This window comes from Glycine max, chromosome 20, assembly GCF_000004515.6.
Source record: "Glycine max cultivar Williams 82 chromosome 20, Glycine_max_v4.0, whole genome shotgun sequence".
Classification (NCBI taxonomy): Eukaryota; Viridiplantae; Streptophyta; class Magnoliopsida; order Fabales; family Fabaceae; genus Glycine; species Glycine max.
The window spans coordinates 1935872-1960177 of record NC_038256.2 but is presented as its reverse complement, the minus strand read 5'-3'; the positions used below and the strand labels follow the sequence as shown (position 1 = coordinate 1960177).

At 35.8% G+C, this 24306-nt stretch overlaps 3 protein-coding genes across 4 annotated transcripts; all 3 read right to left on the bottom strand.

The window, feature by feature from the left end:
• Window positions 1–593: 593 nt before the first annotated feature.
• Window positions 594–3307, bottom strand: LOC100805244 (cytochrome P450 89A2). The gene has a single exon (XM_003556165.5). The coding sequence runs from the start codon at window positions 3253–3255 to the stop codon at window positions 1735–1737; it is 1521 nt and encodes a 506-aa protein (XP_003556213.1). The 5' UTR covers window positions 3256–3307; the 3' UTR covers window positions 594–1734.
• Window positions 3308–17343: 14036 nt separating this feature from the next.
• On the bottom strand, window positions 17344–19492 carry LOC100795683 (cytochrome P450 89A2). Its single transcript, XM_003556148.5, has one exon. The coding sequence runs from the start codon at window positions 19196–19198 to the stop codon at window positions 17660–17662; it is 1539 nt and encodes a 512-aa protein (XP_003556196.1). The 5' UTR covers window positions 19199–19492; the 3' UTR covers window positions 17344–17659.
• Window positions 19493–19625: 133 nt separating this feature from the next.
• LOC102661642 (V-type proton ATPase 16 kDa proteolipid subunit) lies at window positions 19626–24306 on the bottom strand. Of its 2 annotated transcripts, none has more exons than XM_041013130.1 (4): window positions 24004–24306; window positions 22892–22999; window positions 22710–22795; window positions 19626–20054 (listed from the first exon to the last, which is right to left on the bottom strand). In XM_041013130.1, exons 1-4 carry the CDS (start codon window positions 24235–24237, stop codon window positions 19994–19996), a joined length of 489 nt encoding a protein of 162 aa, XP_040869064.1. In that variant the 5' UTR covers window positions 24238–24306; the 3' UTR covers window positions 19626–19993. The 2 variants fall into 2 exon arrangements, with proteins under 2 accessions (XP_040869064.1, XP_040869063.1); XM_041013129.1 differs by having other exon boundaries at window positions 19626–20050.

The following is a 24306-nucleotide window of genomic DNA, read 5'->3' as shown; positions in this document are numbered from 1 at the left end:
TTCAACTATCTTGACTGTTGTTAAGACTTAAAGAATTAATATTTAGTTTTTGTATCTATGTGATGCTTGGACTTTGGCATTTATTGGATAAGTTGTAACCTTCATGATATTTTTATATTATATTTAAGACTATTTGTTTGAACTTTAAGTTAAGATTACTTGTATTCTCATTTTTAATATATTTCTTTAGCTGATAAAAAAACTTATATCTTAGCCTAAAAAATAAAAGAAAAAAATTGCTCTAATTTTATATTTTTTTTAAAAAAATAATTTAGGCCTACAAACTAGGACAAATAGAATCCATTTATCAATGATTCAATGAAATATTTGAATTAATAAGTACGTTAATGAGTACGTTAATGTATCAATGAAATGAATTTGGTGTTATGATTAGAATGACTTGGAGACTCAATTTTGAAATAATGTATTCCATTAATATTGGTCAAATCCAATATTAAAACATTATTATTATTTTACTAAGTCATTATGCAAATTATATATTGATGTACATATATAATAATTCCATTTATATAATAAGTATATGCAGTAAAAAATAGATGTACTAGTAATATTGGCTAGTTCCTTATATAGGAATTGAATCAAACAAGACTCCTTTAACTCGGCGGTAGAGTAACGCCATGATAAGGCATACGTCATTGGTTCAATGGGTTTTGCGGGTCGAAATGGACTTAAAAATAGTATATTTTTAGAATCAAACTTTTCTAGTCTTTATAAAATGTAGACTTCGCATGCTGAGCCTTAAACGGGTTAGACCGGTCCGTATACTCATCCCTAGTAATTATAAACTTAAATTTTTTATCTTTGTAAATATATCATTTTTTATTTTAATCCTTATAAATGATAGTATTTTTTTTTTATTTTTGTCCTTGTAAAAAAATCTAAAAAATGAAAAATTTAAAAAAAACTTTAAATTGGATAAACAAAAAATATATTTAAACCCAAACCAAAATTAAATCCAAATTAACAAAAATTAAAAGTGCATTTCAGGTCCAATATATGCTAATATTCCCCACAAAAAAAAACTAATAAAAGAAAATCAAAAAATGTAATTAGCTCAATTTCAAATGATAACTCCATACATACGGAAACCTAGCTAATCTAAATTGATCAGATGAACTAAATCACCAGAATTCAAATTAATGCCCTCAAATACACGTGGCCTAACTCAAGCATCTAAATGGGATCCCATGGTCTGCCATTAAATTATTATTTTTTAGACACTTGCCGTTAAATTAATTTGCAACTCAGCAAAAATATATGGTACAATAATAATGAGAAAAATGAACAACATGTGTCCTAGCGTTAGTGCACATTGGTAGACGATGATGAATCATCGAATAAAATTCCAATTAGTCTTCTGCACCAATTAATGCCCCAAGACCACACACCAGTATCCAAAGAATACATAGCATCCCAAAGTATAATTGGCCCATCATTCAACATTAAACAATGATCCAAACAAACGAACTCAGAAGCAAAAACAAAACATTAAGCCGGCCAAAGCACACGAAATAAGAGACAGAGCTATTAGATCAACAACGATTGGGTCTGCCATAGGATCAAACTCAAGCATAGCAGGAAATAGAACAAAAAAAGGAAATTGATAACAGTTCCCAATTATACATCATGAAATTATTTTCCAACCTATCATTGAATATTGATAGACATTTTCCTTATTGCATAATGAGATGTGTACAATCAGTACAGATCAGTCTAGACCCTAGGAGAAAGATGAAGCTGCAATGCATTTTTCATGACAGTAGTAAATTCCTGTTTCTCCGAAAAATCCACATCCCCTCCCTCAGGAACCTTCCACTCAAAATTCCAAACCAAATTAGCCACAAAGTACTCCAAATGAAGCAAAGCCAAGTTATATCCAGGGCATATCCTTCTCCCAGCACCAAACGGCATCATCTTAATCTCTTTACTCCCAGTTATATCAAAATCAAACCCTTCATCATTCATAAACCTCTCTGGCTTAAACGCCATTGGATCCTCCCATACCTTAGGGTCTAACCCTATCTCCGCCACCATGAAATTCACTGTCCCATTCTTAGGCACCAAATAATCCTTCAAAATCACGTCTTCAGTCACGGCATGAGGCAAAACAAAGTGCCCTGGTGGGTGTCGCCTTAACCCTTCCAAAATCACAGCTTTCAGATAAGGTAGTTTCTGCAAGTCTTCTTCTTTCACTTCCCTCTCTTCTCTCTCACCAACTACTTCTCTAATCTCATCCACCACCTTTTCTTGCACGTGAGGGTACTTCACCAAATTCGCCATTATCCACTGCAACGCTGTGGAAGTTGTATCTGTACCCGCATTCAAAAACTCGTTACAGAGCGTAACAAGTTCCCCTTCATTCAGCTTGCGTTTCTCTTCAGGTAATTGCAAATCCAACAAAGTGTCAACATAGGAAACAACTACGTCGTCGTTTAATGAACCTTCATTGTCTTTGTCTCGCTTTTCCTTCTTGGCTCTTATTAGTGGAACCAACACGTCCTCTTGCTCCTTGCGAAACCTCAGCAACTCCTCCCAACGTTTGCGGCACAAAACGCGCGTGACCCTTGGCCAGAAATTCAGCACGTTGAACCTACTGAGCCGCAGAAGCATTTGTCGCTGCACGCGCTCGATGTCTCTGACTATCCCATCGTCAAGCCTTTCACCGAAGCACATGAACACGAGCAAGCAGAACATGGCGTATTGAAAATGGTTAACGACTTTTACTGAATAGTTGGATTGTGAATCTGATTTGAGGCGCGTGAGGAGGGTGTGTAGGACCCACTTGCGGATTCCGGAGAAGGACCTGGCGCGTGAGGGGTGGAGCATCTCAGAGGCGAGATTGCGGCGGAGGGCGCGCCACGTGGGGCCGTAGGAGGCGGAGCTGATGCTGTGTTGGTTGCTGTTGAGGATTTTACCGGTGGCGAGGCCTTTGGGGCGGTCGGAGAAAAAGGAACCGTTTTGGATTAGGGCTTGGTGGGCCAGGGTTCTGTCGGCGATAAATATGGCGGGGCGTGATCCAATGCGGAGAGTTACCATGGGACCGTATTTGGCGTGGAGGGTTCGGAGGATCGGTTCGAGTTTTAAGGTTTTTCGGAGCCATAGGATGTTTGAGATGATTGGGATGTGGGTGGGGCCAGGAGGGGTGGTGATGGTTTTGTTGTGAAGAGAGAAAAATATGGTTCTTATGAACACGCAGACACTCAGAGAGACGAGGATGATGAACCAGGATTCCATGAGTGAGGTTCAGTACGTGTTTGTTGATAATCCGAAAGTCAAACAGATGAAACGATATGAGACAAAAGGGGGATGGATCATGGGTTGAAAAATTGAAATATATATGGAATGAAAAATAAGAGAAATAAATGGTTTTTTTTTCTTGTTTGACAAGGTATCTTTCTCCGCAATACGAGAAGGTGACAGTTTCAAGGACACGTGGCACATTAGGAACTCTTGAGCAGTTATATATGAGCAGTTATATATAAGATCCTCTCATTCATATGATTATTACCCATACAAACCTAAATTAAATGATAGTAGTATCTATACGAATGTTTAATTAGGATGAAGGAATGGATTAGTTAATTATGATTTGCCGGCCCGAGTTGAAGTCATAACATAAAATTCGTGTTTTCTTCCTTTTGTTTTTAGGCTTACGTGGTGATGGTGGTATTGTGGACTTATGTAGTGGACAGATCTACGTTCATAAAATACATGCAGTAACAAAAAATAATATAAATTCAGTATATATATATATATATATATATATATATATATATATATATATATATATATATATATATATATATATATATATATATATATCATTCCTACAGATTCATATACGAGACTATGAGAGTATTACACCAACAATTTAGATTTCCATTAATTTGTTGTGGATTTGAGATTAATGTGGGAGAAACTCGACTCCAACAAAATATCAATCATGATTCATGAGTATTGTTAATTAACAATGGTAGCGGGTCATCCTTCTTGTTACTTGGACCTCACGTAAGTTGTTTTCACCTTATCTTGGTTATTTGCCGTTCACTGCATTCAGTTTGATTCCAATGCGCTGGAATTACGTTTCTAACCTCCAAGCAAATATACAAATTGAGTATATGCTAGGCTTCTAAAGTTTTGATAGCAACAACAGCCCAGATAACACCAGGCCCACAAGAACACACAAGAGACCAACATACCTGCAGGATTATATTTGATTGCACCCTTTCGGAGAGACCCTTGTCGACAAGCATTATCCATTCTATTACTAGTCATTATATTAACTGTTATTCCTTTCTGTTATCACTGTCCATTTCTGTTATGGCCATAAGTGTCAGATCATTAGTATATATCACTATAAATACACCATTTCAATGAAATAAAGGAGGAAATTTAAGTAATATTACATGTAGTTTTATTGGTAGCGTAGACACTTTTCCTAACAATTTTGGTCCGACCTGCCCTGTCGCCTCTTCCATGCCTAAACACAATACCAGGCAAGCTACCACAGAGTGACTCGAGGAGGTTGTGCTCTGCCTTACCCAGAGTCACCAGTCCCTCGCTCAGAACCATGCATCTTTAGCCCAAATCCAATCGACCATGGATTCCAAGATCGACTCCATTCTCGAGGGTCTCGCACACCTCACCCTCCCTCCTCCCATTTCACCCAAATCCTCACCACCTTCGTCTCCACTTCCTCGCTCGTACATGAAGTTGGATGTTCCCCAATTTGACGGTCAAGATCCCCTGGGGTGGATTTTTAAAATCATCCAGTTCTTCGACTACCAATGTATACCTGATAATGAGCGTTTGACAATAGTATCCTTCTACATGGAAGGCCTAACTCTGTGCTGGTATCAGTGGATGAACCGCAATGATCTTATGACCTCATGGCCTGCAATGCTCCAGGCCCTCAAAGCTCGATTTGCTCCGTCCTTCTATGATGACCCCCACGACGCCTTATTCAAGCTCCAACAGAAGGGCACCATCAACGATTACCTTTTTGAATTTGAGCGATTGGCTAATCGGACGGTCGGGTTTGCTTACCCCTTTCTTCTGAGCTGTTTCATTTCTGGTCTCATCCTTGAACTCCGTTGCGAGGTACAGGTGTTGCAGCCATTGTCGTTGCCGCAAGCCATCGCCCTAGCCAAACTCCAGGATTGCCGATGTCTTCCATGATTTTTGTCCACACTGCTGCAAATACCGTCACAACCACCACCAACCACGAGTGCTCCGCCACAGTCCAAACTATCAGTGAAACGCCTCTCCCTTGAGGAGTTAGCCTCTTGTAGAGACCACGACCTCTGTTATCATTACGATGACAAATGGGTGGTGGGCCACCATTGTAAACTCCGCCTGCAGCTCCTCATCGCGGACGAGAACTCAACCTCGTCGACGATCACACCATAAGACCCCGATTGCGAGGTATAACTTCTTCTGCTACCGAACACTTCGCAGTTGAGTCTTAATGCGCTATCGGGAATGCCTACCCCTGCCACCTTTCGCGTGTATCGGGAATGCCTGCCCCTGCCACCTTTCGCGTTGCCTAATTCCTTTCCCTGCCCACCACCGCTATTGACCCGCCCCGAGTCATGGTAGGCGATAGTGGCACACTCATCTGCCAAAAGGTTTTCCCTAACACTACACTCACGATCTAGGGTCATGTCTTTAGCCCAGACCTTTTTGTTTTGGGCCTCAGTGGGGTGGATATTGTATTAGGCGTCCAATGGCTACAGGAGTTGGGGCCTACTGTTACTGATTACACCTCCCGGATCATGACCTTCGCGTGGTTGGGCCATCAAGTCCAGCTGGCCTTCTTCATCTTCTTCCCATTCCCTCAACTATTTGGGAAGACTTATCAATGGATTTCATCATTGGCCTTCCGCTGTCCCATGGATTCTCTGTTATCCTCGTTGTGGTTGACCGTTTTACTAAAGGGGCTCATTTTGACACTTTACCCCCATTTTATACCACTCACAAGGTTGCTTTACTGTTCATTGACATTGTTTGTAAACTCCATGGTTTTCCGAGAAGCATCATGTCTAATCGCGATCCCATATTCATTAGTAGATTTTGGAACGAGTTATTTTGTCTCTCCGGCACCAAGCTACGCTTGAGCATCACTTACCACCCCAAGACAGACGGCCAAACCGAAGTGCTCAACAGGCTACTCGAACAGTACCTTTAGGCTTTCATTCACGATAAACCATCACAGTGGTTGTCGTTCCTCTCCCTCACAGAGTGGTGTTATAACACCACTATCCATTCGGCTATTGGCATCTCCCCTTTTGAAGCCACTTATGGTAAAGCCCCTCCTTCAATTCCCAGATACTTAGAAGGTGATTCACACATTGAGGTCGTGGACTCCCTCTTGACAACCAAGACCTAACTTCATCCATTACTTCAACGTCACCTTGCCAAAGCACAAGCTACAATGAAGAAAAACGTTGACTCCCACCGCCGGGACGTGCATTTTAACATCGGCGATTGGGTTTTTGTGCGACTCCGCCCTTATCGTCAGACATCTCTCCAACCCCACTACTCCAAGCGTTTCTATGGTCCTTTTTGCATTCAGGAACACATCGGTGCTATAGCTTATCGTCTCCAACTTCCCACGCACTCCAAAATTCATCTGGTATTTCATGTCTCACTCTTGACACCTTACAAGGGACCCACGCCCACAACACTAAATCCTCTACCTCCACTTCAGCCAAACAATCATCCCGTGGCTGAACCACTTTCCATTTTGGATTGGAAGTGGGACCACAACCACGACCCCCCAGTTCGGAAGGCTTTGGTTCAGTGGGCAGGCCTAGCTCCTGAGGACACCTCTTGGGAGGATTGGAATTCTCTTTGCACCTCCTACAACCTTGGGGACAAGGTTGTTCTTCCAGAGGAGGGTATTGATAGCAACAATAACCCAGATAACACCAGGCCCACACGAACACACAAGAGACCAACATACTTGCAGGATTACATTTGATTGCACCCTTTTGGAGAGACCCTTACCGACAAACATTATCCATTTTGTTACTAGCAATTATACTAGTTGTTATTCTATTATTCCTTTCTGTTATCATTGTCCCTTTCTATTATGGCCATAAGTGTCAGATCATCAATGTATATCACTATAAATACACCATTTCAATGAAATAAAGGAAGGAGGAAATTTAAGTAATCTTACTTGTAGTTTTATTGGTAGCGTAGACACTTTTCTTAACAAGTTTTGACTGATTCTATAGATTGTACTTGAAAAATACAAGTAACCGGATTGCACCATCTATGCATTATATATAAACCAAGTTTTATATACTAAGGAGATTTAACTTCATTGGTGATTAAACATGATATTGTTGGATCAAGTGGCCTCGGAATAATTAAGAAGAGGGGGTTGAATTAATTATTAACGTGTCTTGACTAATTAAAAAATATCATTCTTAATGCTACTAGATTCAATTAGGCTTTTACTACTAAGTTAAGAAAGTAAAGAACAAAAATAGAAACTTAACCAAAAGTAAAAGCGATAATTAAAAGTACACAACGGAAATTAAAGAGTGTAGGGAAGAAGAAGACAAACACAAGATTTATACTGGTTCGGCCACAAACCGTGTCTACATCCAGTCCCCAAGCAACCTGCAGTTCTTGAGATTTCTTTCAACCTTGTAAAATCCTTTACAAGCCAAAGATCCACAAGGGATGTACCCTCCCTTGTTCTTTTTGATAAACCAAGTGGATGTATCCTCCACTTGAACTGATCCACAAGAGATGTACCATCTCTTGTTCTCAGTATAACAATCCCCAAGTAGATGTACCCTCTACTTGTACCACAAAGGATGTACCCTCCAATGTGTTGGGACAAAGAATTCTCAGGCGGTTAGTCCTTTGAATCTTTCTAAGGGGAAACAAAAGATATCTCAGGCGGTTAGTCCTTTGAAATCTTTTGCTTAAGGGGAAGGGAATAATCAAAAGAATTCTCAGGCGGTTAGTCCTTTGAATCTTTTGTAAGGGAGAAGAGAGACACAAAAGAATTCAAGCGATTAGTCCTTCGTTCTTTTGGCAAAGGGAGAAGAGAATGAAAAAGATGAATAACACAAGTTTTTGAATAAAGACCTTTTCTTGGAAGAGAAAGTGTTGATAAAAAACTTTTAGAAAGATGAAGAGAAATGAATCAGAAAATTCTGTAGAAAGATATTGAAAGATGTTGAGAGATGATGTTGTAAAGATTGAAAGATAGATGATTCAAAGATGATTGATGATTGACGATTGAAACTCATGCCATGGCCACATATTTATAATCTCTTGATGACTCAAGTCAAAGCTTGTGACTCTTGGCAATTTCTTTAAAACTAGTCACTTAAAAAGTTATGACTTTTGAAAGAATCTTAAAAAACAAGTCACTTAAAGAATTGTGACTTTCAGAAATGTATTTTTCGAAATCAATCACTGGTAATCGATTACACATCAACATATGTGACTTTTCATTTTAAATTTTGAAAATTAAAACGTTTAGAAGCTCTGGTAATCGATTACAAGTATTGTGTGATCGATTACACAAGTTTAAAATGATTTGAAAATGTTTAAACACAAGTTGTGACTCTTGAAATTTGAAATTTTAACGTTTTAAAACACTGGTAATCGATTACTACCTTCTAGTAATCGATTACCAGAGAAAAAAGCTCTTTGGTAATGATTTTGTGAAAACTTCTTGTGCTACTCAATGTTTTGAAAAACTTTTTTAGTACTTATCATGATTGAGTCTTCTCTTGATTCTTGAATCTTGAGTCTTGAATCTTGATCTTGATTATTCTTGAAACTTGGTTCTTGAATCTTGATTCTTAAAACTTGATTCTTGAATCTTTGAAATTTGCTTAAATCTTGATTCTTTGGCATCATCAAAATAATCTTGGAAGACATTGCTTCCACATATATGTGTAAGTTATTGTATTCTTGTGTATGTACTTTTCTTTCCTTCTTACATATTAAAAAAACCTATGTTTTATCTGGTAATTGATTCATAATTTTGTTTACATTCATACACTTTTTTCTCTTTACTTAATAATATTCATTACAATTATTATTATATATAATATTTAATCATTATAATTTTATTATATAATTATAATATTAAAATAATATTTTAAAATATTTACTTCTAATATAATATGTTATACTTTAAATATAATTAATTTTAGAATAGTAACACACTAATATAAATTTGGAGTTAATTAGATTTGTTAAAACTCATTTAAGACTTTCAAGTTAAACATGGCAATTCAATTGCGTAAGTTTAAAATGCAAAATAAAGAAATCACAAGAGATTGAAGATTTACCAAGTCCCAATTTATGGTTTATTTGTACTTAGAGCTACACATGATGTAGCCACGATGTTAAGACCCTTAGTGACCAAATTCTAGCTGTAGCTTGATGTTTAAAGACTCAAGTGTATTGATGATGTTTGTTCTCCATGTGAAGGTCTAAGTGGTGATATATATATATATATATATATATATATATATATATATATATATATATATATATATATAAAAGGAGGATCAAATTACATAGGTGTAACTTTGATAATTATTCATTTTTACACCGATATAAAATGTGTTTTTTTGTTAATTCAACCATTAAATTATATTTATATATTACCAAAATTATTTATATCAATTTTTTTTAAAATTGAACAACAACAAGATGATCAAATGATTTATATTTTAATATATTTTGAAATTATATTATGTCGATTTAATCTATATAAATGAGGTAACAAATAATTTTAGATTAATATTAAATTTTACATATGTAAATTATGTAAAAGAAATTAATTCAAATATGAATTTTATGAAAATATTATCCCGTTGAAAATTATAAAATAATATAATAATTATCAAAATTACACGAGATAATTTGATCTCTTATATATACACACTTGTGTGTGTAATTTTTGGTTTTAATGCATTCTTCTGGGCATGATGAATATGCATTCTGTAAATGAGCAAGTACTTAGTCTCGGACAAGTGCAAAAAGGCTACTGGCGGCTACTTAGATAGGACCTTGATGATATATGAACACACAAATCTACGTTCGTGTCATGGTTGTAACCACACTCGTACGAATATTTAGACAATGTCACAGTCACTTAGTGATAATATCTGGTTATTCACCAAATGATCGGTCTTATATTACTCCCTGTTAAGGAACATTACTAATTGATCACTCGATGACTAAAAATCTTCAAGCAATCGAGTTTGTCAGATGCATTATTGTTAAACATGTTGCATCGTATCATGTGTGTATATTGTTGCAGATGATTTTATGATGTAACATGGCATCTTGTTTGAAAATACTTTTTGGTTGCTATTTTATTTCGTATTATATGTTGTGATTATCATTTTTGTCTGTTTTGATGTACATCATTATGCATGTATTTTTGTGTGCTAATATTATGTAAACTTATCCTTTTGTTTGTTGTGTGTGCGTGTGCGATGATTCAGTAACGTTTGTGTTCACCAGAGCAGTTGGCACGAGCTTGACAACATCTAGGCACCCTCTTCATTGAGTTTGCGAAAACGCCTATAGGGAGAAACAGAGCATGCATGGCATGATGACTTTACCAAGTCAGGGCATGCCTTACGACTTGTTCTCAGGTTACTCTTTCCCCTTTTTATTATTTTTAAATTATTCATTTGATCTTGTTTCACGATTCTTATCTTTTTTATCCCTATAATTTGAAAGTAATTTTTTTAGTTCATATAATTTATATTTTAATTCTCTTTTAGTCTTTATAATTTTGAAAGTCATTTTTAGTCCTTATAATTTATATTTTAATTCTCTTTTAGTTCCTATAGTTTTGAAAGTGGTTTTTTTAGTCCTTATAATTTGTATTTTAATTCTCTTTTAGTCCCTATAGCTTGAAAGTGATATTTTTAATCCCTATACTTTATATTTTAATTTCATTTTAGTCCTTATCATTAAAATATGAGTAATATTATCAATTACAATTAACTACAAAAATATTAACAAGTAATTCGTAACTACTTTATAGTAAGATAATTTGTAATAAAAAATAATTGATAATTTATAACTAATTTGTAACTAATTATTTTTATATATTTTTTTGTAGTAAGGATTAAAAGGTAATTAAAATACAAATTATAGAGACTAAAAATATCACTTTCAAACTATAGGGACTAAAAGAGAATTAAAATACAAATTATCAGGACTAAAAAGAACACTCTACTAAAAAAATCGTATTTTACGACGCACATTCTACGTCGGTCGTATATAACCCGACGTAGTAGTGTACGCGGTGGCATTTACATAAATATATAAGTTTTTTATGTGGTGCATTTCGTCGTAACCCCGTCTTTGTAGCTTTGGTGGAACTTATCTAAGATGGTGCATTTATAAACACCGTCGTAGAAATAGTCAGCTACAAAGACGGTGTTATTCATACACTATCGTTAATGTTGTACTTTATATACTCCTGTTGTGTGGTAATTGAACACCCTCGTACCCTCCAAAAACCTAGTTGTTGTCTGAACTCATCCCGCCGTTGACTCCGTCCCACCACCCTCACATTGTGTTTCCCTGACCTCCGCAAAAGGAAGCCGAAGTCGACTCCCTAGTTGTTGTTCCCACCACTGCCACGTAGCCAAAGTCCTGCCCTTTTGAGTGGTGTCGCCACCTTGCGAGTGTTCGTGAAGGTAAGGATGTCGATGTTTTTGAGTTCTTCTTTGGTAATGCTTGAATATGTTATAGTATTAAGGGTTTACTTAAGTAAGAGTGTTAAAATGTGATTATCGACTTGTTGAGTTGCCCTGACAATGTCATCTTTGAATATGCGAAAAGGATTTGAAGCAAAATAAGTGAAAATCATGCCCTTTTGTTTTTAATTGTTAGTATTTGAATTGCTTGTGGTTGTACCTTTAAATATTACATAAACTAAAAATCCTCTTTCCCAATTGGTATCCCAATTAGTTTCCAAACATGCTCTAATGCACATGAATAACATGAAGCTCCCTTTCCACACATTGTTTATGTTACTGTACTAGTTTTCTTCTTCACACTGATTAAGGGTTATTCTTATAATTATAAAAATGCACAAGTGGTTGGATACAATTTTGGTCTTGCCCCATCTGAACTATTTCTTTAGTCATTTGACAAGAATCTGTATACCAGTTATTTCTATCCCGTACGCTACCCACCAGTTTATTTGCAAGTGTCTTAGATGTTTTCTCATAGTCAGAGTACTAAGGAAGTTTATGTTCTTGGTTGTTTTGGTTTCACCTTTTTGGTATCTGGATTGGTGTAGGATTAGCATAACTTGTTGGATTTATTAGATATGCATTTGTGGTTTGGATTATTTTCCTCCATTATTAGATATGCATAACCTGTTGGATTCAAATGACTAAAGAAATCTGTTACTGTACTAGTTTTCTTCTTCACACTGATTAAGGGTTATTCTTATAATTATAAAAATGCACAAGTGGTTGGATACAATTTTGGTCTTGCCCCATCTGAACTATTTCTTGATACATCAATGACACTGTTCAATAATGTATTTTTTTATTTGCGTTGTGTACTTTTTTGGTTTGATGAATAGTATGAGACTTATGGTTAAGCTTCAACTGAAAATAAGAGTCCAAGAGCTGCTATTTGAGTTGGATAATTATTTGGACTAGGTTTTGGAAAAGTCTAAAACAAATGCTCTTGGCTCAAGGCTAGAATAGAACTATTCCCACATTTGTAATAATATCTGGTTCCAGCTTGAAGACCAGCATGAAGAAAGAAATATCTCTGAGCTTTGTCCTAACAAATTAGAGTCATTAATTGTAGTTATTATTCACTTGATACCATTCTTTTTGTTTTGATATAGTGACTCATAATTTATTTTTAACATATCATCATAAAAATGTTATACTTTGTAGCTTCAAAAATTTAAAGAAAATAAATAGTAATGTGCTTAACAACAAAGGATTAAATATTGTTATATGATTGGGGATATGATCAAAAGAGTAATAAATGATGAATATAGATGGTTCCAGAACTGAGAAATTTGAAATTGCAGTGAGCAAAGTTATCTCTGGGTTTGAATTAATTTTGTTACATTTTTTAGAGGAACTTAGATCAATTGGAAGAGTTACTCAACAAGGCTAAATCGAAGACCATAAGGACTGAACCACCTCCTGAATCTATTGTTGTCACAAGATACTTTTTGGTTATGAATTTTGATTGTGCGTTTAGAAATTATTAAAATTATAAAATTTTCTTATAGGTTGTTGTTGGTATTGCATACTGAAAATCATTTGATAAACGAAGAATTAGAAAAAGTGCATGAAACTTTAAAAAAAAAACAAGGCACCTTTTTTTGTTTCACTGTTTTTTATAAGAGAAACAAACGACTAGGAGGAATTGATTACCTGAGAACCCCCTTCATTAAAACCATTTAGGTGTGGTAAATGCATGCCAAGGTTTTGGCACAAACCTTTATCTAATGGGTCCACTGAGTTGTGGGTCATAGTTCCATTAGGAATGTTATTGTGGACTGTTGGGTTTGGGTGAGGGTGTTGCCCATTAAAGGGTGGTGCTGAGGAATCTATCGGGAATATTGGGTGTGCCAAAGAATTAATTGATTGCAATATCTGAAATCACCAAAAAGCCATCAAATCCAACTCAGGAAAAAAAACCAATAATTTTTAGTTTCCTTTTTTAGTTCAAAAAGAAAACCCATTGTCTAGAGCCCTGAAGCTTACATCTTTTGACATTAGACTCTCAACACTAAAATCCAGCCTGTTGTTAACAAAAGCCAACTTCATACACAGAAACTGCAACTACCAAAAAGGAATTTTTAATGAGCAACAAATCTAAAATCTTATCATTATGGCCATGATTTGAGATGGTTATTGGCCAATAGTGGTTTACCTCAACTTGGCGTTGCAATGACTGAACATAGTTTATAACTTCATCAAGCATTAGTGCTTTACCCAATTCAAGGAATGATAATGCAGATTGTCATTCAGTACTAAATAGCATGGGTCATTAACTACTACTACATCTTTTATTTGATTATTTTCATATTGTTTATAACCTAATTGACTTGTGTGGAAATTCCCTGGGAAAAACTTGTCTTATGCTTAGATTATAGATTTTTTTGAGTTTGCACTGAGTGTGTGTGTCTGTGTATCTGTGTGTGTGTGTGTGTGTGTATCTCTTTGTGTGTGTCTGTGTATGTCTATGTATCTCTCTCTATGTGTGTGTGTGGGAATAATTCTTGTCAATAAGGCATTGATGGCTACATATGGTTTTGGTTTTGGTATGGCTACATCATGACCTTTCCCTTTTCCTCTCTTGCCGTTTCATCTGTGATTCCTATGATTTAAAAAGATGTCATGTTTTTTTCTATGTGTTGTTTGGATAAACTACCAATCTTTTGCGTTCCTTTTCGGTGTAATACATGTACATATGTGTTTGTGTCTGTGAAGGACAAAGCTTTTTTTGGTACAATAGACTTGCATGTTTTGAGTGTAATTTTACCTTCATATTATGTGTTAGCTTCATTTAGACTTGCATGTTTTGGTTAGTCTCATCTGCCACAGTTTTTAACCTCTGAGTCATACAGGTTTAGATTGCTCAACACTTCATCATACAGATTAGGTTTCGGTGGCAGCTTGTTGTTCAAAATGGAAGGTTACTATATATATATATATATATATATATATATATATATATATATATATATATATATATATATATATATATATAATCATGTTATTTATATTTCTTTAATTTCTTTTTATAAGCTTATAGTGGTTCATGCATTTGGGAAGTAGTTCATTTGAATTCGTATGCTATTGTGGTAAAAATTTCGTTATTTATGATTTTTGCTTGAATGGTTTAACCCAATTTTTGTGTCACAGGGAATATCATTCAACAACGGTCAATATGAATACCCGTCTTTGAATGTCAGCCATACTACGACGGTGATTACGTTCACCGTCTTTATATTGTCGCATTCTACGACGGCTGTTTTGATGCACCGTCGTCGTATGTAGCTCTATTAGGTCGAGCTACATATACTCACCGACTTCAAATGACCCACATACAACGATGGGTGTTAAATAGACACCGACGTTGAAATAAAGTCAAACAACGACGGGTATAACGCTAAACTCCGTTGTTGAATGGTTTTATATTACGACGGTTAGTGTAACAACACTGACGTTGTCTCATCAACATACAAAGATGGGTCTGTTATGACCGTCGTAGTTGTTGTCGACATTCAACGACACCTTATTCAAAGACGGTATATGGCCCGGCGTAGAAAATGGTTTTTAACCGATGTATAGATGGTCCTTTTTTTAGTAGTGACTTTTAAACTACATGGGACTAAAAGAGAATTAAAATGTAAACTATAGAGACAAAAAAAATCACTTTCAAATTATAGAAACTAAAAAGATAAGAATCATGAAACTATATGGGCCAAATGAGTAATTTAACTTTTTTTTATGGAATGCTCTCATCATGTTGTATTAGAAAAAAAAAATGCAAAATACAACAAAACACCAGCATAAGACAACAAAAGTATTTTTGAAAAAAGGAGAAGAAATATAATAAAAGCAAGCAAGCACAAAGAGTAAATTAAATTCAGAAGATATGATTGGTTACAACATGCTTTTGGTTTAATTTTTCAAATTTTAAATTATGAAGATATTTTCCAACGTTATTCCACTAATTTAAAGTTTTAACAAATATAACAATTGAGTATCAAAATTATGAGAAAAATTGAACAATTATCTTATTGTAGCACAAATATTAGATTTTTCAGTATAAGAAACCTTTTGGGTTTGAACCTTATTAAAACTGATGAAATCATCATATTCTTTATTGTGGAATTTGGGAAGGTGTGATTGCTTCTCGATTTGACTTATGTATTTTTCATTAATGAAAGTCCAGTACAAGTTGTGAGGGGGAGCCCTAACAGCAGCACAATGATACTATTGTGCCTTGGTGACAGGTTGGTCATGGTTCAAATCCAAAACCAACTTGTTTCCATAGGCAAGCGTACTATTTCAATGGATGACGCTCCCTCATACCTTGCATAGCGTGGAGTATTCTAGAATTGGGTATAATAAATTTTAAAGATCAATCCAAGTTGTTTTGTGTAGTGCTATTTTGAGAAAATGGAGGAACTCTTTGTTGTTTGAAGTTGTGTTCTAAAACCCAGACTAGACAGACAAGTTCAACCAGGAAAGTGGTGAAACAATCTTATGTTTGGTCAATCTAAATCAGGGAACTGGTGTGTTAAAGAATCAGTACAAAAGCCAGTGAACTGATGAAAAATCGGTGAAAACCTGTCTAAACCAGGCCACCAAAAATTATGTTTGCTTTGTAGACATTGCAAATATTGTAACTAGATTTCTAAAAGCTTGTGAGTTGTGTTTCGTTGCTTGTCTTCAAAACCCATCTTGTATTTTTTTTAATCAAACTATATATTTGTATATTGCCTCTTATACGTTGGTCTAATAGAGTTTCACAATGCATCTGCTATGTTATTTTTTCCTTACTAATCCAGCCCTTTTGTTTCAATTAATAGCATTTTTAGTTTCAATTTTAACTATTTTTATTCTATTTAATGATATTATTCCAAAAATATTATTTTATTTTTAACGTAAAGTTCAACGATAATAATAATAAAAAAATAAGTTTAACAAATGACACTCTCTCCTTAAAAATAACAAATGGCACTCTAAAGACAGAAAAAAAATTCAAATGTGATTAGAAAAATCACTGATATTAACTAACTTTTAATTAATGCCAAAGTAAATGTTGTTTACATTTGAATCTGAAAAAATATTTAATTTTTTATTAATCCCAGTTTGACAACCACCATTGAATCAGGAATTAGTGTTTTAATGGTTTTACCACTCCAAATTTAAAAACAATGGTTCGAAGAGTGTAACATGTGCGTTCTTTTAATAGTTTATTCGCTCGTTCACAATATATTGTATGTGTTTGGATTACATTAAAAATTATAAGTATAATTTCATTGAAGTCAATTTTATAAACTTAAGTTTAGTTAAAAGCATATTTAATTTGATTTATATTTGAAACATTCTACTTTCAACAGAAAAGCAAGAAGAAAATAGCCTTAGACTTAACCTCATTTTGGATGATCATGCCAAATCAAACACACCATTGCAACAGGGGCTAAGCGTTTGAGTTCTCCTTGTTCAACTCTTTAATCCTGTGGAGTCATACTTTTTTAACTGTACGATCTATCTACCCATGCTTGGAAGCAAGCAATGAGATTGAGATGGATTTCACAGTGAAATTCTTATAAGAAACTCAACTTACCAATGCAAAACATAACTTCTCAAACAGTAAACACTAAGCACAAATCTCACACTATGCTATTGCTATACACAACCTTCCTCTGTCGTGATATCTCAGTGGTAAAGTCTTACTGGATAAGAGCCACAAATTCTCTCAATACCACGTGATGTGTACGTACTATATAGCCTACTAGGTCCTCATTAAAGAAAATCTTATAATAATAATTTTAAAGAAAATGATTTTTCAACCTATCATTGAAGGCAAGTTATTAGACAAATGAAATGGGGGTACAGAGTCTAGATCATATCCTAGGAGAAAGCTGAACCTGCAATGCATTTTTCATGACAGTAGTAAACTCCTGTTTCTCCGAAAAATCCACATCCCCTCCCTCAGGAACCTTCCACTCAAAATTCCAAACCAAATTAGCCACGAAGTATTCCAAATGAAGCAAAGCCAAGTTATAGCCAGGGCAAATTCTTCTCCCTGCACCAAAGGGCATCATCTTAATCTCTTTACTCCCAGTTATATCAAAATCAAACCCTTCATCATTCATAAACCTCTCTGGCTTAAACGCCATTGGATCTTCCCAAACCTTAGGGTCCCACCCTATCTCCGCCACCATGAAATTCACTGTCCCATTCTTAGGAACCAAATAATCATTAAAAACCACGTCCTCGGTGACAGCATGCGGCAAAACAAAGTGGCCAGGTGGGTGACGCCTCAACCCTTCCAAAATCACAGCTTTCAGATAAGGTAGTTTCTGCAAATCTTCTTCTTTCACCTCCCTCTCTTCTCTCACTCTCTCACCAACCACCTCCTTAATCTCCTCCACCACCCTCTCTTGCACGTGCGGGTACTTCACCAAATTAGCCATTATCCACTGCAACGCCGTCGAAGTCGTGTCCGTACCCGCATTCAAAAACTCGCTACACAACGTCACGAGTTCCTCTTCATTCAGCTTCCGTTTCTCCTCAGGCAATTCCAAATCCAACAACGTGTCAACATAGGAAACAACGAAGCCATCATCGTCTCTTAATCCGCCACCTTCAGTGCCTCGCCTTTGCTTCCTGGCTCTGATAAGCGGAACCAACACGTCCTCTTGCTCCTTCCTAACCCTCAGCAACTCCTCCCATAGTTTGAAGAACAAAACGCGCGTGACTCTGGGCCAGAAATTGAGGACATTGAACCTTCTAAACCGCAGGAGCATTTGTCGCTGCACGCGCTCGATGTCTCTGACTTTCCCATCGTCGAGTCTTTCCCCGAAGCACATAAACACAAGCAAGCAGAACATGGAGTATTGGAAGTGGTTAATGACTTTTATTGAATCGTTGGATTGTGAATCTGATTTGAGGCGCGTGAGGAGGGTGTGTAGGACCCACTTGCGGGTACCGGAGAAGGACATGACGCGTGAGGGGTGGAGCATCTCGGAGGCGAGGTTGCGGCGTAGGGCGCGCCAGGTGGCGCCGTAGGGGGCGGAGTTGATGTTGTGTTGGTTGCTGCTGACGATTTTGGCGGCGGGGAGGGCCTTGGGGCGATCGGAGAAAATGGAACCGTTTTGGATTAGGGCTTGGTGGGCCAGGGCTCTGTTGGCGATGAATATGACGGGGCGTGATCCTATGCGGAGAGTGAAGATAGGACCGTGTTTGGCGGCGAGGGTTCGGAGGAATGGCTCGAGTTCTATGAAGGATTTTTTGAGCCATAGAAAGCTTGTGATGATTGGGATGTGAGGAGGGCCTGGTGGGGTGGCTAGGGTTTTTTTGTGAAGGAAGAATAATAATATGACTCTTATGAGAACGCAGACACAGAGAGAGACTAGGATTATGAACCAGGCTTCTTCCATTATGTGTGAGCCTCAATGAGTGAGTGTTGTAGTTTGTTAAACCCACCACTAGACAACAAACCAATATATAGTAACCATAATGTAACTAAATATCTAATATGTTTGGTAAAGTGAAAAAAGGAAAAAAAAATGACGAGACAAAATTTTTAAATTAAAATAAATAGTAAAAATATAACTTTTTTTTTATAAAATTTTACTATTTATTTTATTCATTTTTAATTTATTCTCTTATGTCTCTATGAAATGGAGAGTAAATGGATGTTTTTCTTTTTCGTTTTTAAGAATATATTGTCGCCAGAGCAACTTTTTTTTTTTTTAATTAGTTGTTGTTTAATTTATGGCCGACATACATATCCCTCTTTTTTACACTCTTTGATAATAATACACCACATGACCACAAGCCACAAGCTGACTTTACGATTGAGAAGTTAACATATTAGTGGGACACTGCAAGTCTGCAACTTGCTAATAATTTCGACTAATCGATTATTTTATGGAAAAAAGTAAATGATTTGTTATTTATGTGTTATATGGGCATCGATTAGAGTTATGGTAATTTGAGACCATGCAATAGCTTATATAGCCTTACAGTTGTTTAGGATGTAGAGATAGGTTGGTCATTATTACTAGCCCAAATAAATCCATTAATTTATGACGTCATCGCATGCGAAGGTGGGGTTTACTTTCTTTGTTTTTTTATGCTGAGGTGGAAACTGATGATGAAACATGCCAACAAAATGTCATAGGTATGTTACAATTAGATTGGGCCATCCTTTGTTGGTTGGTACTTTGTCCTCACAACACCACAAGTTTGAGTGATGATAGACGTGTTTGGATTCTCTTCTGCCCATCCTGCCTCTCCAGCACAAAAATAAAATAAAATCAGAAGCATACAAAGAATGTAGAGAGAAAAATAAATTATGGAAAAGGAAATAGAAAGTAGAGAGAATAAAGAGATTGGAGAGAGAGCTGTAGAGACTCTTCCCGATAATTTTTTTTTTTTGAAATGAAAGAACTCATCAAAGCTAATTAGTTAAATTCTTTTCTTAATAATTATCGACAATGTAAATAAATATTTTATATCAATATGATAATAAAAAATATATAATTCAATTATGATTTAAAATTATTTTTAATTATTGATGATTTATATTGAAAAAAATTCTTAAAATTTAATTGGAAGATGAAGATGAAAAAAAGTAGATTGAAAATAATAGACAATTTGGTTTCATGCCGGGAAGGTCGACCATGGAAGCGATTTATTTATTACGGCGGGTGATGGAGCAATATCGCATGGCCCAACAAGACTTGCACTTGATTTTTATTGACTTGGAGAAAGCGTATGATAGAGTGCCTAGAGAGATTTTGTGGAAAGCTCTAGAGAAGAAAGGGGTTAGGGTTGCATATATTCGAGCTATCCAAGATATGTATGATAGGGTATCGACTAGTGTTAGGACACAGGGTGGAGAGTCAGACGATTTTCCCATCACAATTGGTTTGCATCAAGGGTCAACCCTTAGCCCCTACCTTTTTACCTTAATTCTGGATGTCCTCACGGAACAAATCCAAGAGATAGCGCCGAGATGCATGCTTTTTGCAGATGACATAGTCATCCTTGGAGAGTCGAGGGAGGAGTTGAATGAGAGGTTGGAAACTTGGAGACGAGCTCTAGAAACACATGGCTTTCGCCTAAGTAGAAGCAAATCGGAGTATATGGAATGTAAGTTCAACAAAAGAAGGAGGGTTTCTAACTCAGAGGTGAAAATAGGAGACCATATTATCCCTCAAGTCACACGGTTTAAATATCTTGGGTCTGTAATACAGGATGATGGGGAAATTGAAGGGGATGTGAATCATCGCATTCAAGCAGGATGGATGAAATGGAGAAAAGCATCGGGGGTGTTATGTGATGCAAAGGTACCGATCAAGCTAAAGGGAAAGTTTTATCGGACTGCGGTAAGACCGGCGATTTTGTACGGAACAGAATGTTGGGCGGTCAAGAGCCAACATGAGAATAAAGTAGGTGTAGCGGAGATGAGGATGTTGCGGTGGATGTGTGGTAAGACTCGACAGGGTAAAATTAGAAACGAAGCTATTAGAGAGAGGGTTGGAGTAGCGCCTATTGTAGAGAAGATGGTGGAAAATAGACTTAGGTGGTTTGGGCATGTAGAGAGAAGACCGGTAGACTCTGTAGTGAGGAGAGTAGACCAGATGGAGAGAAGACAAACAATTCGAGGTAGAGGAAGACCCAAAAAGACTATAAGAGAGGTTATCAAAAAGGATCTAGAACTTAATGATTTGGATAGAAGTATGGTACTTGATAGAACATTATGGCGGAAGTTGATCCATGTAGCCGACCCCACCTAGTGGGATAAGGCGTTGTTGTTGTTGTTGTTGTTGTTGTGAAAATAATAGACAATTAATAAAATTTAAAATGTGTGAAAAGATAAAAGAAAGGTAATTTAAAATGAATGAGAGATTTTTTTTATTAGTTACAAATATAGTATGTAAAATTTACATCTAAAAACGACAGAAATAATAATATAAATGTTTAATTGATGGAATAAAAAAAGTGAGACTAGAAATAAATTTGTGGGGAAAATATATATATTATGAATAGATTGACTTATTTTATTATATTTTAAATTAAAAAGATAATTAATAATTATACATATGTATTACATAAATAAGAAAAAAACAAAAAAGTTAGTGAGAACTATACAAGGTTAAATGTAGATTCATGTCTAATTACAGTCTATACTTAAATTAATACCTTTTCATTTGGACACTCTACCAAGTTTTTTATTTGTTTTTATTTCTTTTTTCTTATAATATCATAAATCTTATATTATTTATATTTTTCTCTCTCGTAAATGTGTATTTGATAGCAAAGAAAAAAAAAAGAAAATGAAAGTGAATAGATAAAAAAAACAAGAAAAATAGGTGAAAATAGAGTAAAAATAAAATTATATGATTGAAGAAGAATAAAATAAAATAAAAATATTTAAACTAAAGTGACTTGATAAGTAAAAAATAAAAATAAAATATTTTTTTTATTTTTTTTTTATTATTAGGGTGCAAATGACTTGAAGCAGAGGAGAGAGAACAAGTAAATCAGCTCATCTAATATGAAATTGTTTTTTAGAGGGAGCTATGTTTTATTTTTGAGTAAATAGGTATTTTGGTTCTTATTTTTGACTCATTTTGCAAATTAGTCTCTATGTGTTAGGAATGTAAAAAATAGTTCCTATCTTTACATAAGTTTTGCAAAATAATTTTTACCATTAAATTTAAAAGTAACAGTAACGTCGTTAGTGAGATGTATTGTTGACCATTTTAATGCCACATAGACTATCAACAAAATACACACTCCATCAAGGATTCACATGTTCATTGATTGAAAGCATAGCAATCGCATTAAGTATCACCGTGAAATCTATAGACTTCAGAATAAGATCAAATCAGTACCGAGTTTAATCATAGATAAGATACTAAGGCAGAAGAATTATACCTAACACCAGCATTACCAACAATACCAATAGCCATGCCAGCAGAAAGACCAACCAGCCCACAAGCAAGACCAGAGGAGAGTTGCGCCTAACCATCAAAGAGGTAATAAGATTTGGCCTTGGAATTAATGCCAATAGTGATAATAACAACAATAATAAGGCCATAAATACCCAAAACTCCGACCATAACAACAGGGACAATAGACTTCATCACCAACTCCGATCTCATCACACCTATTGAAGCCACGCCCACGCCACTCTTCGTTGTGCCATAGGTAGCTCCCATACCTTCCTTCATCAGTTCAAACAATTCATATTAAAGATAAATCTACAGAAAATGAAAAATTATCGAAGAAGCTCAGAATTTCATTTTCTTTCTTTATATACATAACTATTCAATAGTTCTTCTACCAATCAATTTCAAGAATTGAAACAACGAAGATTCTAACAATAATTGGGAGAAATGACTATTGATCTATGAGACAAAACCTGAGTTTATATGTAAAACTAAGTCTACGATTTGCAGTAGCTTAATTGAATCCAACAAAACCATTGCTCCAAAAAAACCACCAAAGCACAACTGAATCATCAATCATAACATATGTTTCTTTTAGGCAAATTTAATTTAAGGGGTCCCCTTTACAAATTATTTACGTAAAGGGGTCTCTTCTTTAACATTTTACGGAGGGGGTCTCTTCTTGGGGTGGTGCCACCAGTGGAATTAGCGACATAGGCGTGCCCCCATGAACAAAAGCGAGAGCTCCTGAACCCGCCAACAGAAATGGCGGGATACTCCTCCACGTAGGCAGCAATGCCGCCAGTGGTGCCTGCGAGACAGGCTAGCAGGGAGTATTCCGCCATTGCTTCCAGCGATATAGGTTCAGCAAAGGAAAAAGAAAAAAGAAATAGCATTGAAATTCATTTTTATTGACCAATTAGAATTGCCTCCCAGGATCTATAATTGTCTCAAAAGATCCAATATTCATACATTATTTTTCCCCAGGTTGCTAGCAAATCTGAACAAAATTAAACCAAATATAACAAAATCATTAACCAATACAAATAGAGAAACCCCTTTATTCCAAGTTTTCTTTTTTTCCCTTGAATTTGAAGAAACCCACAAAAGCTAAGAATTTAGGGAGTTATAACCAAATACAGAGACCCTTTTGTTAAAAGCCTTTAAATTTGAGACCTTGCACACACAGGAATAAACCCAAACACCCTAAGGTCAGATTTCAAATCTCAGCAAAGACATAAGCTTTCAAAAGTTTGCGTTATTTTAGAGAGAGAAAGTACCTGAGCAGACTCAGAGGCTCCTCTGAGAGGAAAAGAGGACAGAAAAAAAAAACTGGGTGAATGAATCAAGGGAGCAATGAGAGGGGGAGAGGAAGAAAGAAAGAGTTGGCTGTGGTATTCATAGAAGACCAGGGAAAGAAAAGGAAAAAAATAAAAAAGAGAATATTTACGGAGAGGAGTATCCCGCTGGAAGAAATGGCGATACCTCCTAACCTGTCTCGCCACTAGCGGCATTGCTGCCTACGTGGAGGAGTATCTCGCCATTTCTGTTGACGGGTTCAGGAGCAGCTTTCGCTTCTGTTA